The 18,357-nt window shown below is 48.1% G+C and overlaps 1 protein-coding gene across 2 annotated transcripts in view; it reads left to right on the top strand.

Annotated features, from left to right (window-relative positions):
• Nucleotides 1-793: 793 nt before the first annotated feature.
• Clmp (CXADR-like membrane protein) overlaps nt 794-18,357 on the top strand; it is a 74,451-nt gene continuing 56,887 nt past the window's right edge. For both annotated transcript variants that reach the window (XR_001174774.1, XM_013009886.1), the window contains exon 1: nt 794-1,194. Coding sequence is in view for 1 of the 2 variants with exons in the window: in XM_013009886.1 (XP_012865340.1) it covers nt 1,167-1,194 (28 nt within the window). In the remaining variant the exon portion in view is untranslated. The remainder of the gene's footprint in view (nt 1,195-18,357) is intronic.

Here is an 18,357-nt window from a genome sequence, read left to right as displayed (position 1 = left end):
CCTCTGCAGGGCATGTCTCCTGCCGTGGTCCCTTCTATTCCCTCTGGCCCCTCTTCTTTCTCAAGGGATTGCGAACAGGTTTTATCCAGGGCCACATGCAATGTCATTTGTTCCAATGCCTCTTAAGGTACCCTGAGCTGGAGTCCCACGTCCCTGGCTTGGTGGCTAGCTGAGTTCTAGGGAGGCTATTGTCAAGATTGAGAGCAGAGAAAGATACACTGCCAAAGGCCAGGGGAAAGCCAGGCAGCGTGACAGAACGATGCCAAAACAGGCAATGAAATCAGACAAGCAGCAATCACACCAGTAGGCGACCATCTTAAAGACCCCACCTAGACTGCCCGGTGGTTGATGTGGTGGTCTGGTAGCTTCGCCTTGACCCAACCGCACAACAGGGGGAAGACAGGAATGAGGAAAGGACGGAAGGGAGAAGACAGAAGGGGCGGCAAGAAGAATGAAAAGAGCAGGGAGCTGGTAGGAGGAGACAGACAGGCGGACTGAGAAGAGAGGGACCGAGGAGGGGGAAGGCCTGGTGGCGGATTCTTGCCCAAGTGTTAGGGATTCTCTCCTACACAGAATCAATCCTGCATGGCGCGCCTCCCGCGGTGGCGCCGCCCCCGGAGCGCCCCCAAACCCCTCGCCGTCCCTCCCGAGCCAGAGCTGGGGCTCTGCCCTGCCAGCGCTCCTCTCCGGCCGAGCAGCCCCCGCGGCTCACCCCAAACGCGGGGAGGGAGAGAAGGAGGGCGGGCGCGGGAGGAGGGAGGGGAGAAGGAGGGGCTGCGGTAGGAAGCAGCCATGTGGTTCCAGCTCATTTTTTTCTCTTTCTCCACTCGTATTTCTTTCCAAACAGGGAAAAGTGTTCCACAAAGCGGTAGCGCCTTCAGCCTCGCCTTTTCGTCGTGGACCCGGACCCAGCTCCCGTCTGGGTGCGAGCCGGTGGGCTAGGCACTAGGAGCCCTCCGTGGCCGGAACAAGGGGCGCGGGGACCCCTGCACGGGGCGCGGGGGGCGCCCAGCGCGGAGCTGGCTCCCGCGCCCGCACATGGCTGCGGTCCCCAGCGCGCACCCCGAGGCACCGCGCCCAGCTCGCCAAAGGTCCGCCGGCGGCGCCGAACCGCCCCGCAGCCAGGCAGCGCGGAGCGGGGAGGTGCCCCGCGGCCGGGGACCAGCATGTCCCCCTTCCTCCTCCTCTGGCTAGGTGAGTGCTCGGGGAAGGTGGGAGTTTGCGCGGCCCCCGGCCAGCCCGCGGTCTAGCGTCCCGGGGAGGAGTGTCGTGGGGCCGATTGTCCCTGCCGCCCCGCAGGGTGCCAACCTCCCGGTCCCCGCCACCCAGCCTTGGAGGAGCGCATCTGGGAGCCGAGGACCGCCCAGTCGGCCATCAACGATGTCTCACACATCGGGGCCCTGGAGCCGGCCAGGGGTGGGGGCGTTTCCCGGGCGAGTTTGGCAGGGACCTGCTGGGCCCTGGCGTGGAGGTGCGCGCCGGCCAGGGCTGGCTCCCGGGAGTGTGTGCGGTAAACTGGAGCGCTGGAGGAGGAAGGGCTCCTCCAGGAATTTCTGCCCAGGTTCCTGCGGGTGGGGAGCTTTTTGTTTCAAATGGGAGCCTCGGAACGGTCAGATTGGAAACAGATGTGTTGGAGGGGGGTGGAGGGGGGGTGGAGGGGGGGGAGACAGGGCCGAGAGGGAAAGAAAGGGGATAAAAGGGTAGAGCAAAAGGCGCCTGGGGAAGGCGCCCGGGCAGAAAGGGACATGGGGAAGGAAAGAACGGGAAAGAGAGGGAAGGAGAGAGAATGGAGGAGAATGGGAGGGAGTGTGGAGAGCCAAAGGAGGGAGGCTGAGAAAGAAAGGGTGAAGCCAACAGAACAAATGGAGCAGAGGAGGCAAAGAACCGGCAGCCACTACTTCCCACTGGAGTCCCTCTGGAGACAGGAGGGGCCCTGCTGGCAGTCTCCTCCACCCCAAGCCTGTGTCTGAGGCCGCCAGCCCTAATGCACCGGCTGGGGCACCTGGGCTGGACGCCGTCATGCTTATAGGAGAGTTAGAGCAGAAATGTGTGAGATCAGCAGAAAGAGGAGGGAGACAGAGAGTCTCTGAGGGGCCAGGGCAGGAAGGCAGGGGAAAGAGTTGAACAAAAGTTGCACCAGAACCATGGAACCAAGGGCGGTACCCACCTAGAAAGAGAAGGCGCAGTCATCTAGAGTTCAGAAGATGCCAGGGCTAGCCAGCTGTGGGGACAGTGAGCAGCACTACCCAGGACATGGGGCCACAGGAGAACTGGCTGTGGACTTGAAAGGACTAGGCAGGTAACCTGGGATGGCTTACTCACTGTCGAGGGCTTCATTCTGAGCTCTCAAGCAAGAAAACTAGATGGTTCTCGAGGCTCTTCTGTTCTTGTACCCCCACATACAGAGCTGGAGGGAGGCCGATGCCTCAAGTCTGTGAACAAAAGAAAATGGTTCTAAAGAGTGCCCTTTGAGGTACTCTGAGAGCTCTGTCTTTTGGAAGCCTTACAAACCCACTAACACGCTTGTTAGGGCCCCCTCTGGCTGGTAACCACCCAAGCTAGAAGAATGGAAGAGGTGGACTCACCTAAGTTATTGCTCAAGAGGAGGAGGCAGGGAGGGGGAGGGAGGGGGTGTTCTCTGAGCTCTTCAAGATACTGGCCAAGTACTGCAATACTTGTCTGCACGTATGGCCTAGCTGGATGACATGTGTTTTCCTTACAGGCCTTCTCTGCTAAGCTACCAATGACCAGATGTGCAGGAGAATCGAATTTCATACTGGCCTATTCAAAACAGCCTCTATAAAATCCTTAACACACTGAGCATTTTGTGTATGGTACTTTGCTAGTGCCTTTATTTCACACCAACCCGGCTCACTACCTGTTATGAGGAGCCTCATTTACAGATGAGAAACTCGGTGTGGACAGAGGTCAGATAACTTGCTCAAGGCCATAGCTTACAAGCAGCAGGGATGGGATCTGACTGGAGGTTGAGTAGTGCTCTCAGTGAAAGGTGAAAAGGTGAAAATGGCTCTGGCCTCCAGTCAGTTGAAATCAGTTATGGCCCTAGATGTGAGCATCGGTGGTCATCTAATGGAGCGATGGATTAAAAGGTCATGGATTCATTGTTTTTCTTTGTTGAATGCCTACTATGTGTAGTCATTCTTTTGGGGAGAACATAATTTGCGAGGTGGAATCTTGTAGAATATCATAAGAGCTACTCCCTTGATTTCTTCCTGAGTCTCTTTACTCAGATGGCCTGGGATTCTGTATAATTGGCTTCTCATCTCTCATACACATCTAGGCATCTATTGAGCATTCTCAGACATGGGACATCCCAGCTCTACATTGATTAAACTATACAAGTAAGAAAGCATCAGAGGGAATCAAGACTGAGGAAACTCCTCTCCAAATGACATCCTGCAGGGGCCAGGAGCCCACCAGGAGAAGAAGGCTGCAGGCTACGCCAAGCCCCTATTTACAAAGTGCTTTGAGCTACCTTAGCAAAGCCACGTGTAGCAAATGATTATTAACCCAGAAAAGCCAACCCACTAATAGGAAGAAAGCATTGCTACTCCACCCTGTGGTTCTCTGGGCCAAGGAATATCATTAAGATGCAGCAAATGATGAGAGCTCCCTGTCCAGGAAGTTCAGTATCCGAAATTCTTACCCCAAGACTTATACAAAGTGTACAAATGGATCCTAAAATCATATACTGTCCTTTAAAGGGGGGGTTCTTGAACTGCATCTAATTCTGATTGAACAGGGTGGGAGGAGGCTTGGGAGGGCCAAGAGGGTTCCTAGGATGAACAAAGATGGCCAGCTTCTGGACCTGCCAACAAGTGACATGAATGCCTACCTGGTATGAGGGCGGATACAGGGGAGCCAGCCCCTCCTTTGACCATTTCCTTGCTCCTGTCTTTGCTGTTTAGTTTCTCATTCTTCCACCATAGCATCTCCTGGACTTTGTAATAGCTGCTGTATTCATGACTTGCCTGACCTCTAGCCTCTGTCCTCCACATTGCTACCTGATGGGACAACTAGAAAAATGCGAGGAGCCTGGGCTTGGGATTTTACATGCAAGACCTCTGGGTTGTGGTTCTGCGTGTCTGTAAAATGGAGGTCAGGATGGGTGCATCTTGAATTCAAGGCTTTTGTAATTTTATGGTCTTTCCCAACTCTTCCAAAACTGTTTGGTAATCCCTATTGCTAAACTCTTCGTTCTGAGATGGAGGAGCTTGGTTTCCCAGAATGCGATCTTGTGAAGGTTTGCTGCAGAAGTCTATTTGTTCTGCAGGATAATGACAGATGGCAGTAGCCTCCCATGTCTTCCCTCATCAGCCCACCTTGACGATATGGTCATGATAATGATAGTACTGGCAAGCTCATGTCTCTTCTCATGCTAGTCCTGGTTTGTGCTGAGCTGGGCACTGTACATACCAGTGTAATTTCATGAATGTAGCTAATGATAATGAACTAAACACACATTTTAGAGCTAAAGATGGTCAGAACTAGGGAAAAGCTAAGAGTCTACCTAAATCACTGGTCGTTAACATTTTGAGTTTCATATCTCCCCTTTCCCCAGAGAATCTGATGAAAATTACAAAACCACTTCTTGGAAGACACACATGCATCTCAGATTCTGTCAGTCATTTCTAGGGGCTTGTTGACCTGGTACTCTTCCTTGGAACTCAAGCCCATCCTTGATCTAAATCTACCTCTTCTTTTTAAGATTCTTAACTTAATTTTGCATTTCTATTATATATTAATTGTGGAGGTTTCATTGTGATATTTCTATTATTACATTTCTATTATATATTAATTACATTGAGGTTTCATTGTGATACTTCCATACATGTATATAATGTGCTGTGATCATAATTGTCCCCTCGATACTCTTATTCTCCCTGCTACCTCCCCTCCTCTACATTTTTTGTTGTTGCAATTTTAATCTACTCATTCTTTTAAGAAGAAGAGAAAACAAAACTGAGAGTCTTGGCTAAGCCTACACCATACAGTTTAATAGAAGGACCAAGACCAGGACCCTAGCTTCATGCTGTATCCTGTCAGACATTCTTAAAATAGAAAAATATCTTCCCTTCCTCCTTTTCAGCTCATGTAGTTAAGCTTTACAGTCATAGTTGTCTTCCAATGCTTCAGTTAAATGAGCTAAATGCTGAATAATTGGCATGGTTTTTATGTTGGGAAATTGCTTGAAAAATAGGGCAAATGTCGTAACATTTCAATTTAGCCATCATAACTGGAAATCCCGGAGACATTCTAAAGTGTCATGTTTGATGGCTGATGTATTAAGAGAAAAGGAATCTATGCTCCAAAGAAGTAGTTGTGTGCATACAAGGAACAACCTAGAAATGGATGGTTCTAATCCCTTCATAAATTTTGCCGTGTTATTCCAGGCAAATCATACCACTCTGACCCTTTGTAAAATGAGATATAATACTGAGGTTATTGCTGTGTTTTTTTATATCACTAACATACTCTAAGGTTTTTTTAGGGGGTAGGGGATGGTTGTGGGGTTTGAACTACCCTGAGCTCTTTTTCTCAGAGTAGTGTTCTACCACTTTGAGTCACAGCACTACTTCCAAGTTTTTAAGTGGCTAATTGGAGATGAGTTTCATGGGAATTTTCTGCCTTGGCTGGCTTTGAATCATGATCCTCAGATCTCAGCCTCCTGAGTAGCTAGGATTACAAGCATGAGCCACCAGCTTTTCTGAAATTTTGGATTCTAAGAATTTGCTAGCTGGTGAAGATACAGTTGTGATCAGGAACACTAATTATTAATATAGCAAGCCTTATTAATGTTTTCAGGCACTGTCCATTTGTGGCATATGATTATAAACCCAGAAAACCCAAGCCACTAATATGGAGAGCATTGCTACTCCATCCTGGAGGTGTCCTGTGGTTCTGTGGGCCAAGAAACATCACTAAAATGTAAGAAATGATGACAGCTCCCTGTTCAGGAAGTTCAGTGACTGAAATTCTTACCCCAAAGATGTCATACCAAACAATTAACTGTAAAAGAACCCCAGAAGCCAAGTGTGCTGGGGTTTGTTTGTAATTCCAGCATTGGGGTGGGAAGGCAGGATAATTGTGAGTTCCAGGTTGGCCTGGGCTGCACAGCAAGGCTTGGACTCCAAAAACTAAAACCAAACAAAAACAAAAACCTCCAGGAAACATGGACACTCAAGAGAGACTCTGGAGAAGGGTTTATTGTGTAAGTGTTACACATTTTCTTCTGTGTAAAAAATAAAGCCATCATTTACACCCAGAAATGGACTTCTTGCTGGATTTGAATTTGTGGTTGTGCTTTGAAACATGAATTGTGTATTATTAGCTCATCTGTACCCCAAGAGAGAATTATATTCACAGGAATGGTATCATTGGTAGAGTTAATTTCAAACATTTGTACAAACGTCAGCAGTTTACAAAATATATTCACACACCTTATATACTCCTCATCATGCGCTGAGAATATGTCATTATTACTGTATTTTACAAGTAAGTAGACTATGGCTCATCAAGTAAGATGAGCTTAAGAGTATGTCCCCTTACAGCAGGGGTATAGTTCAGAGAATAGAGCAAGCGCAAGGCCTTGAGTACAAACCACAGTAAAATAATAACAACAACAATAATAATACCCTGTTAGGAAACAGATGAGCTAGGACACCAACCTAGAACTCCTGGTTCCCAAGACCATGTGCTTCCCATTTACCAGGACTCAATGTTCTACCAGTAGGAGGTCCTGCTGAAGCCCAGGCTTCATTGAAGATGCCAACCCGTAAATCCCCAAATGGAAAATTCTGTTGGAACATTTATCAACCACCCCACTGCCCCTGCTCTGGTCAAATGGTTATTGGATTGATGATTACTGTTTATAAGCAACTTGGTACACATATCACACATACATGTCAGTTCCTCCTAACTAGTTAAAGGCCTCTTGCTGTCCTGGGGGGGGGGGGGGAAGGAATGCAGAAATCTTCATTAGCACATGGCCCCTGGCTCTGGTGCATAGTGTGAGGACTTGCAGGTTGATTTTTTTGTAGTTAAACCTATGTTTTCATCAGTACTGAGTTTCTTGTTTTCTAAAGAAGAAATGCAGATTGTACTTTCCCTCTACTCTCATTCTTGCCTCCCCCAAAAAGAGTTCTGGTTATCTGAGCTTTCCAATTGTCTGGATTCTAGGAAAAAAAATGAACATTTGTTTCCTTTAGCACCCCATAGACGTCACAATGGGAAGAATGCTGAAGTCAACTCTTTGTACTGTGAGTAACCATCAGCTGGATCCCTTTGTGGGTCGTCTCTCCCACAGTCTGGTGGTAATAAGTCTAAAATGTCTCTGTCTCGGGAGAAGGCAAAGAGAATGCTGTTTCTTTTAGGCCTCTTTCTTCTAATTAGAGAAGAAAATGGGCAACTATCTCCAGAATGGTTACCTAGTTTGTGTGGAGGATGGGAAGCTTTTCTAAAGAGGTAAAACAGGGGATCTGGAGCTGTCACAAAAGCCATGGAGAAGGAGGATGGGAGCAGGAAGTGGAGGAAGAGAGAAAGGGTGGAGGTAAAAGAGGAGGATGGAGAATCAGGGAAGAGGAGAGGAGGAGAAGGAAGGGAGAAGGGAAGGAAGATTGAGGTTAGAGAGTAAAGTAGGAAGAAGAGGATAGAGGATAGAGTAAGAAGTAGCAGAGAATGAAAAGCTAAACTAAACTGACCTGGTGTCTACAGAGCAGCCCCTCAGCTCATTCTGCTGAAGGATGGCATCTTTTCTTTTCTTTTTTTTTCAGTAACCATCTAGCACTTAGATCTATAGCACTACTTTCCTTCTTCATTCACATTTTCTCTCACAGAACAATGAGTTCAGGTCCTAAGCCAGGCTCTGAGATTCCAGGTCAATCACAGTTTCTATTACCCAAGAACTCACCACAGGGGGAAACATAAACAAGGAGGTGCACACAGAGGTGGAGTGATCTGGAGGAAAGTACCAGGGTTTCTGGGGTTCCAGGGAGGAAACAGCATAATCACATGTTATCTGGGAGATGGTCTTCAGGGATTGGATCTGATTTGCGTGTGTCCCTCACGGCACTTGCATTAGCGAGGGCCATGTTAAGTCAGTGGCTGATGGGGCAATGGGTGCCTATGTCCTCATCGGAAAGGATGGGTTCATCAGTGTGTGTCCTTGGCGCTCTGCCAGGTGCTTCCTAGCGGGATTGCATTTCCAGTGTCCTTGCCTGTGGAAAGTTATGGTCTCATTCTTCATCACAACCTGCCAGCCATGTAGTGACCTCTATTGCCTCATCCCTCATGGGATGATAAAAAAGGAAGAGAAAGCATTATATCAGGGAATCTGGATCTCTTAATTAATAATGGTGGTCTTTGTATAGTATTCCTCTACAAGGAAATCTAATAGAATGAAAAGGGATTTTTGTTGTTGTTGTTCCGGAAGAAATCCATACTATGGTTCCTGACATTCTTATTTCTTTTCTAGGTTGGTGGGGAGAGGGAGGAAATATCAAATCCCTGAGAGGAAAATTGTTTTGTGACTTCATTGTTTAAATTTAGGCTTGAGTTTGTGGAGATTGTTCAGACTTGGAGCGATAGGCCTTCTAACCCAACCTCTGTCACTTCTCATTACTTCCAATGACAGTTCCAATTATTTCCAATCACTCTTCAAGGGAAAAGCAGGGGGAGGCACAGAAGGCTTCCTCACAGACCATCCATGGAATAACCACTGTAAGATCCCGGCCCCTGGGGTCCTCGGGCCCTGGCTTGAAGCCTGGCAGGGGCACTTGATAATTGCAAGACCGTGGGGGAAATTACTTCACCTCCTGAACTTGAGTTTTCTCAGCAGTTGTTGTTGCTAGTGACAATGTCATAGAGGATTTTTTTTCCGAAAAATTAAATGAAGTAATGCATATAAAGAGTTTTAGCCCCCTACTTGGTACATAGCAAGCAGTTAATGGATGTCAGTCACTGCTAGGAGACCCTTCCGCTAGCCTGCTTGAAGTCAGCTGACACCAGGCCATCGGAGTCAGCTTCCAGTGTCACAGCTGTTCCAAATCCTACAGGCAAGCCCTTTATGTCCTTCGGGGAATATCACTCTGCTCCAGAACCCCACAAGGTTCAAAGACCTGTCTGTGCCCCTTCTGTCTGCAATTGCCCCGAGAGAGTAACTTTTTGTGTTGTATACCCCTGGGCAAGAGTTGCCCTTCTATACTGCCTACCATACTGTCCGCAGGTCACTGAAGGAATATCACAGCATGTACATCATCTGTTCCCAGCCTCTATTTACGTGCTCCTTAGTGCCTGTGCCAATTTGGATAGCCATAGCTTGGGAAGGTAGTTGGTTCCTTTCAATAAGGTTTTATTGAACAACTACTCTCACTAGTGCTAGGTATTTCTTAAATCCATACAATGATCTATGAGGTCGGTGTTATTCCTATTTACAGAAAAGTGGGGTGTAAGTTATCTGTCTTTTATTATACAGGCAGAGTGTGGCATAGGGCAGGTTTGAGCCAAGTTTGCCTTTTGCTTCAGCCCTCATCTCAGGAGGCTAGAATGTAGAGGTAGCATAGCTAACATATACGCAGTCATGAGCCACATAACAATGCCGTGCTTTTAGAATTACATCACTGGGCAATTTCAACCCTGTGCCAACATAAATGAGGCAGCACTAAGTACAATGTCATCAGGAGACCGATTTCTATGGGACCAATGTTGTGCACTTCGCCCACTGTGGACTGAGTTGTTGCATGGGGCCTGGCTCATGGACATACAGACAGGAGCCGCTGTGGGCCTGGCCCCGCCCCCATGGAGCGCCACATTTATGTCTATGTTCTCAGAAGTCAGTTCTATCCAAAATTAGACCCTGGAGAGTCCGACACCCAAATCCAAGATGTGTTGAATTACATTTCCTTTTTTAAGTTTGGGAGGAAAGGAAAACCTCAGAGTGAGGTTTTTTTCCACTGACCTGAGCAACAAAGTGAGACTTTTCTTCCTACAAAGGAGAATTAAGCTAGTGTCCCAGATTGCTGCAGGCATAGCATTCCCACTCAGAATGCCCTCTGGGACTGTGCAGGTGGAGTGGGGGGGTCCCCATCTGCTTTCACATGGGGGAGCTCCTGCCTCTACCCCACCACAGCCCGTAGCCAGCTATAGCAGGCTCTGCCTGGCCTCCAAGGCTAGAAAGGAGGCCGCCTCTCTACAGACACCTACCCCGCTTCACCAAATCTCACACCCCATTCCTGGAGCCCTGCAGTGTCCCAGGCCCCCGAGGAATCCTTGTGACTCTTGCGCCCTCCCCCCCCCCCCCCCCCCATACTGCTACTATAGCCTGACATGACCTTCCCCCTGCTCCTTCCCACTCCAGTGCCTAATGGCTGCTTCAAGGATGGGGAAGGGGAGGGAGATAGAATGAATGAAGCTCACCTGGGCCATATCTTTCTGTCCTCCACCCTGGAAGGTGTGGGCCTTTGGCCCTTGGACCTGGGTCCCACAGCGTACTCATGGCGACCCTGACCCTGTTGATCTTTTGTTCCCCTTGCCCCTCGCCTGGCCTCCAACCCCCCATCCTCCAGTGTAGCTTCATCTGCAGAGGTTTCTGTGGCTTTAAGGGCGCACAGTTCTGAGGCACCCCAGTCCACCTTCCCAGTGCCAGGTCACACTGTGGCAGCGGTCAGCATTCCCTACCTTTGCTCTGTGGCCGCAGGCTCGGAAATACCAAGCTTATACGTTAGACACACAGAAATGAATGAATGAGAGAAAAAATGAACACATCTTATAAGCTTCCTTTGCCTACAAAGAATTTTAGTTCAGTAATCTCAACTTTTAGCTATCGTTAATGGGAAATTCTTTTTCATCAAAAAGGTCCAAAAGAGGAAATGGTAATGGAGGTTCAGAAGAGAAGACAGGGCCAGGGGAGGGCTTTATAACAGGCTTTCAGATTTCCCTAGATAGCATAAACTCCAATGCATCCTCAGGGAAGAGTCGGAGCTGTTGGAAGAGTTGGAGCAGGGTGCGGGCAAATGGAAGGACACAGGGAAGTCACCTATCCGGTCACAGGGAGTCTGTAGCAAGTCAGCTCTTTCAGACTTCGGTGATTGCTTCCATTTAATAATTTTCAGGGCACTTGGCTGCTTCTTCCAACATTACCCTGAACTCTCGCCTCCTTAGTGGACAAGGCCGACCCAGCAGCACCGTCTGGCTCCTGTTCTGGCCCTCTTAGTTCCCCTGGGGTGAGTGGTAGAAACGCTGACCATGAGCTCTTAGCCAGATCCCAGTCTCTCCCCAGAGCACAGGGGCTCCTGCCCTGTTCCTTCTTTTTCTCTTCTGCCTTGGTGGATTTGCCTTGAGAGCACTACCATGCCAGGGTCTCAAACAAAGGAAACAAAGCAAGTAGACAAAACACACATCAGCCCAAGATCACAGAAGGTTTTTTGGGGGGTGTCTTTAAAATATGTGTCTGCACACATGCTGGTTCAGTTCATTGTAACAGCCACATTACAAAGCAAGCCAGCTTCTGTTCTGCAGAGAGGGATGGGTGAGGTTAAGTAATCTTCCCAATGTAACACAATCAGTTCAACTAGAAGCTAGGTTTTTTTTTACTTCTAGGTCTTCTGACCCCCAAATCATGGCTTGTCCATCTGTTCCACATGACCACAAGCCCCATGATGAGTGGCGGCTGCATCCCCTGTGCACGGAAGCTCCCTGCACAGACTCCTGTCATACACTGGCTCCTGTCACCTTAGATCACCAATTGGGTATTTGGGGGAGCTTCCTTTGAAAGACAGCCTCCAGCTGACAGGGCTGCTATCCACACTGGAAGACTTGAGACATGTTTAACAGGCATAGTACCAACCACCCCACATTGGCCATGATCGAGCCATTTCTCAAGAAGTAGGATCAGTGTAGAAATGGAGACTGCCTTGAGAAAGCTCTTTGGCTGGTCACCCAGTGGCATCTCAGTACTCAAGAGAGTGGTTCTCAGACCACAGCAGTAGTCCCCTCCCTCCACCCCCAACACCCGCCCCCAACACCCACCCCCCAACCCCCAATCCCCACCCCCAACACCCAACCCCCACAGGCAGGCCCCACCCCAAGTCTCGCAAACCAGAATCTGCATTTTAACATGATTCCTATAAAGATTCCTATACAGGTGAAAAATCAAAACAAAGCGATGCTCTTGTAAGCGAGGGCTTGCAGCACTTTTGCTAGAGTGAGAGGGTCACTCCTGAAATCTGAGCTGGGAACCAATTTGCTACGACAAAAGACTTAGATCAAACAGGAGGAAAAAGAAAGGGAAAGAGAGGAGGGAAAGTCCCAGCCCTCCCCCACCCCTTCACATTCAACCCAGTTGGAGCCAGAGGCTGAAGACAGCCTTGTATTTGTGTGAAGTGAGCTGTGGCTAGGCTACTCTGCCCCCAAGTTGGCTTCAATTCCTCCAGCGAACATCCCCATGAAAAGGATGATAATCTCTAATGGGGATGCCATTCCCTGGGTCTCTGATGAACTTTCCTGAATCCCCTGGCTTTTCCCCCTGGCCTGGACAGAAGCTACAGCATCACAACCAACCATAGACGAGCCAGAATGTGTGCGCCAGGAGAGCATCAGAGTGTTCCTGGGAGAAGAGGGCTCAGCGATGGGAAATAAAAACATGGAGGATAAAGCATGCTCAGGTGCCATCCTTAGGGTTACCAATTCATGGAGTAATGAGGCTATCAAAGAACGATTCCAAACCTACAAGGGTTTCCCCTCATCACAAGAGCCCATCCTAGCTTTGCAACCAAGCTCTCAAAGACGACCAAGCCTGTCCTTTCCCAGGCTTACATGTAAACAGAAGTAACTGAATCAGGAAGTGGCGCTGTGGCTCAAGTGGTAGAGCGCTAGCCTTGAGCTGAAGAGCTGAGGGACAGCGTCCAGGCCCAGAGTTCAGGCCCCACGACCAGACCCCCCCCCCAAAAAAAGAAGAAGAAGTAACTGCATCAGAGCTGTAGGTGGGGAGAAGGTTGGCTAACACTCATTTAAGCTTCAACCACTTCTTTCTAAGCCTTGGCTTAGCTGAGAGTAAACATGGGTCAAAGCAGCTGTTCAAGACTTTTAAATGGATGCAGGATATTGGCCTCTCTTGTCCATTTTTCTGTCTTTCTGTCTCTATCTCTCTTGCACACTATCTAATTTCTATCTAGTAGGTGTTAAAATAACAGGCACCAAGCAAAGTAGGAAAATACATTTGTATTTCTAGGATTGTAGAGTAGCTTGCACTAAAAGAGGCATAACCCACATTTGTCAACTTTCCCTCTGTTCCAAGTCACATGCCCAGTGGGGAGCAGGAAAGAAGGTCAGCCCAGGGGAGGAAATGACAGGCAGGTCTGGAAGAGATGGATGTGTTCGTCCACGTAGTTAGAGCTGTTTCAGACCAAGCTGATATCGGCTGTGGTATGAATACCTCCTTAACTCAGGCTGTCCCTTCTCTCCTAAGAAGGGGAGATGGCTGTGACCTTTCTTCCCTGGTTCTCAAACGGTGTAGTGATAGGTAGATCTTATAAGGAAATGATTTCATGAAGGGGCAAACCCTTGTGTTTGGTTCTGTGAGGGGGAGGGGGATTTCCAGCCACACACAAAGCTATGACCACTCCTCCTAGTCTGTTTGGGAGATCAGATTGAGCAAGGAAAAAAGAAATTGGTGTACAATGTGAAACAGGATGGAATTCAATGCACAAATAGCGTGAAGGGGCAATAAGGAAGTTTGGGGAAAGACTGGTCAGTAAGATGACAACTTCAGCTAACAGTACAGCTATTACAGTATAGCACAGATTTGTAGTTTACGGACCGTTGGGCAAGAAGTGATGGTGGGCGTTTGCTAGGGATGTGACTTGTCCTTCAAGGTGTCATACGCTTGGAATTTGGTCCCCAATGTGGAAATGTCTAGATCCTTCCATGGACGCTGCTTTGGAAGGGATAAAGGATAAAGGTGGTTTTCTGGGGATGTGGTTTAGCTTTCCACACAGCGAAGCGAAGCCCTGGTTTCTGGCTTCCTGTCCTTCTGTCCTCTGTCTCCTGCGTGTGTTCCAGCTGTAATGCCACCTGCCATGAAGTTTCCACAAGAGACCCACTGAGGAAGTCACACCATCTAGACATTTAGATTTATTTACTTATAACAAATTGATTTGCTTTGTATATTATCTGATCTTTTTTTTTTGCCATTCCTGGGGCTTGAACTCAGGGCCTGGGCACTCTCCCTGAGTCTCTTTGTGCTCAAGGCCAGCACTCTACTACTTGAGCCTCAGAGCCACTTCTTGGAGATAAGAGTCTCACTGAGATTTTTCTGCCTGGGCTGGTTTCTAACCATGGTCCTCAGATCTCAGCCTCCTGAGTAGCTAGGATTACAGGTGTGAGCCACTGGCACCTTGCCCAATCTTTTTTTTTTTAATAACAGTGAAACACTAAGACAGTGGGAACTCACATCTGAGTCTTCTCCATTCAAGTAGGAGAAGTTGGAAGGGAGAATTAGTAAGAACGTTTCTGTGCTAAAGGTGGGCAGCTGAGATGCAGACCAATGACTTGTTCTTTACACTACAGATGTATGTAATGATGCTCTTACTACTACTGAGGTTTGAACCAGAGCCCGTCTCCTCCCCACCACACACCGCCAGCCTCCCTTCTGATTTGCTCTACCCTCAAAGATTTCCCTTCACAAAAAAAGAGCCCAGCCATCCTCCAACATTCAGCTCTGCTCAGACCTCTGCTCCTGACAGTCATTTCTGCCTCAGGGTCTTTGCACTTGGCTCCCTCTTTCCCTCTACTCCCCTGCTCCCCCTGGAATGTTCTTTCTCCAGATCACTGCAAGCCTGGCATCCTGCCTTCCAGGTTTCAGGGCAAATATTGCCTCACTAAGACCTTTCCTGAACTCCCTCCCATCTCACCAGAACTTCTGCCTGGTTAGACATTCTCCAGTCACGTCACTGTTACATTTTCTCCCTACCATTTACCACACTCTTGAATATCTTTTGTTATCCTCGATTGTGTGCCTTACTATGCTCAGTAACAAACTACTAGAGGCTGGTGGCTTATAAACAACTGAAGTTTCCTTCTCACAGTTGTAAAGGCTAAGACATACAAGACTGAAGCCATGGCAGGTGTGTGTGTGTGTGTGTGTGTGTAAGAGCCCCCTTATGGATGATGACTGGCTGCTGTCTTGTATTCTCACATGGTGAGAATGCTAGAGAACTTCCTAGGGTCTCCTTTATCAGGACACTGTACCTCAAGACCTCAAGACCTAGCAAAAGGCCCTGCCTACACACTGTGGCATTGAAGGCTAACACATGATGAACATTAGTAGAATAGGGAATGATATAAGAATGCAGTCTATAGCACTTTGCTTGACTGTTGTGTTTCTATGGGGGGTTGGAGGCATGGCTCGGTTGGTAGAGCACTAGCCATATGAGAGCCTGATCTATCATCTGTGTAATCTCTTCTGTATCCTTGGTGTTGGAGCACTGCGTGAAACAGAGGTGTCCCATAAACATGTGCTCTTGTCTACATGGCAGCATAGCTACCCATAAATTTTAGAAATGAAGTCATTAAATGAGTCTTTAAGTATGAAGCTCTTAGTATTTATGACTCCACTTCATTCTTATGACAAGTCTATCAAGGGGGGTAGTACCAGGAACCCATCTCACAGAGGATGCTACATAAGTTTAGTATTTGAGAAAATATATAAGTAGTAAATAATGAAGCTATATAAGAATTTAGGCAGTCTAACTTCAGAGCTAATGGCATAACCTAGTAAGGAGATTTGTTTGGTTCCTGAGTCTGATGGCTGGTACACAAAAACAGCCCGTCAGCAGTGTGCTGGAGTCATGATGTGGTGAAATTGGAAGGGGCCGGGCTGTGTGCGACAAAGAAGCAAGAGAGAGTCAGGGGAGGCGTCAGCTCACCCTTTAATGATCCATGAGGCTGCAGGGGAGAGTGAGAACATACACTCACACGAGAAACATTAATCCTGATCCCAGACCAGCCTCCTCCCTCCCAGCCCCATCTCTTAAGGTCTCACCATCCAGACACCAAGCCACATAGAGAGTGAGCTCCCGGTACATGAACCTTTAGGGTTCAAATTGCAACCAAACCATAGCACTACTCACGACATCTAAGGCAGTATTTCACAGAATTTTGACATTCAGCTAGGGATCTTGTTCTGACAGCAAGCTCTGATTTAGTTAAGTTTGAGGTGGTCTAAGATACTGCAGTCCTGATAAGTTTCCAGCCAATGTTACTGGTCCATGGAGGACACTTCTCAGGAGAGAAGCAGGGAGGGAAAGAAGGAAGAAAGGAAGGCAGGGAGGCAGGCAGGCCCAAAGAGGTTAGGTGTGTTTCCTTAACTTACATGGCTATTTAATGGCGGAGCTGGAGCGCTAGACCTAGGTACTGGTGGCTCCCAGCCCTAAACTTACAAAAGACCTCAGGAAGGGCTGGGAAGGTGGCTCAGTGGTAGAGCGCTTGCCTTGCATGCCTGAGGCCCTGGGTTCGATTCCTCAGCACCACATAAGCAAAAAGAAAAAAGCCGGAAGTGGCGCTGTGGCTCAAGTGGTAGAGTGCTAGCCTTGAGCTGAAGAGCTGAGGGACAGCGCCCAGGCCCAGAGTTCAGACCCCACGACTGGACCCCCCAAAAGACCTCAGGAAGCCCCAGGCTTTAAAGCAACCCTACCTCCCAAGACAGCTCACAGAAACATAATCCCCTGGATAAGGGATTGCAAGCGGGGCCCCGATAATGCTCTACACCCCTGGTGATCATCCCTGGACTTGGTTTTCTCTGGGCTTCCCATTAGAGCTCATGTCAGTTCTTGTTTTAGAGACAAGAATAGTTCCCCCAGAGTTTGTGAACCTCCTCCTAACACAGACACTCAGCTCCTCCACATGTGGTCTCCAGGGCACCCTTGCCACTCTGCTGCATGCAAAACAAAGTGGAATTATCTCAGGTCTATCAAGTTCCCATTCACTGCAGCAGGGTTGGCATTCTAGCACTTACTATACTGAGTGTCATCCCATTTGTGCAGCCCTCATTATTTCCCTGCTCTCCTGTTCTTTCTGACACAGGAGATTAAGCACAGACACGCTCAAAACTTTTACAAATCCTGTCTCCCACCCAACAGAAATCACTCTCAGGGAGATGTCCATTTGAGCAAACAACAGGAGCTCAATACTTGCAGAATCCTTTCTGACAGCTTTCACTATGAAAAATGACTTTTCTGCTCTGAGCAGGGGGAAATCTCCTTCCTAGAAATGACCCCTTCATGAAGATTACTAACACCATGATTGCCTTTCAAAATAAGAGCCCTCTCATTTACAAAGAGTTTTGAAATGTTTGTCTGAGGCAGGCCTTGTGCTGGACACCTTTATAGGTTTGCAACCTTGTGATACAAGCACACCTTGAAGTTTGTGTACCAACCCTGACTTCCCAAATAGAAACTGAGGCTCAGAGTGGGTTAAGCGACTTCTTACATCATAGCGATACATCTTCCTTCTACCCCAAAGCCCTTTACATAGCCAAAGACAGTCCTTCCATGTATATCTCCCCCCTTGCTCCTCTCTTCTCTCTCCTTTAAACCTCTCTCCCTGGTTATCATAGTTGAAGTGCTAACCGTCACTAATTAAGGTCATGTTATTTGCCAGGCACCCAATACAGAGACTGAGTTAACCTTCATGACAATTTTGAAATCACTGCATTTTATAGAGGGACAGACGGCTGAAACTCAGAGAAGTGATTTGTCCCATGGCACTCAATGAGTGAGTGAACTGAACCTGGGTCTCTGTGACTGAGCGGAGAATGTGCTAGGGAGAAGGGATGGGACAAAGACAGCGGGAACCAAGCAGAGCTGATGCAGGCTTAGATGCTCCCAGCTGACTCTGCAACGCTGGCACATCTGGTCTCCTCTATGGAGTCACTTAGCACCAGTGAGGGCGCTTCTCTGGAGCGGGTTTATGCAGGCCACTCCTTTAGGGGAAGGCTTGACACCAACTGGAAACACTTGTAGCAAAACAGGCTATCAAGGTCATCTGACTGCATGTTTCAAGTATACAGCTGGCTAAGTTTGGATGTATGCATACGCCCATGTAGCCATTGCTACATTCAAGCTATTTTAACCATATTATATAGGTCTCAAATTCATGACAACCCTAGGAATGAATCTTTGAGGTTCTAATTTTCACAGAGGGGATAAAAGGACTCAGGAAGAATGAGAAACAGCTACCTTTGACCCTGGCAAGCCTTGGAGCAGTGTAGGCTAAGTGCTGCTGTAGCCCAGGCTCCACAAGCCCTGTCAGCCCCATATCCAGACTTCCTTACTACTCTAGCCT

The sequence above is a fragment of the Dipodomys ordii genome, unplaced genomic scaffold, assembly GCF_000151885.1.
Source record: "Dipodomys ordii isolate 6190 unplaced genomic scaffold, Dord_2.0 Scaffold10, whole genome shotgun sequence".
In the NCBI taxonomy this organism is placed as follows: Eukaryota; Metazoa; Chordata; class Mammalia; order Rodentia; family Heteromyidae; genus Dipodomys; species Dipodomys ordii.
This window is presented reverse-complemented; position numbering and strand designations above follow the sequence as displayed.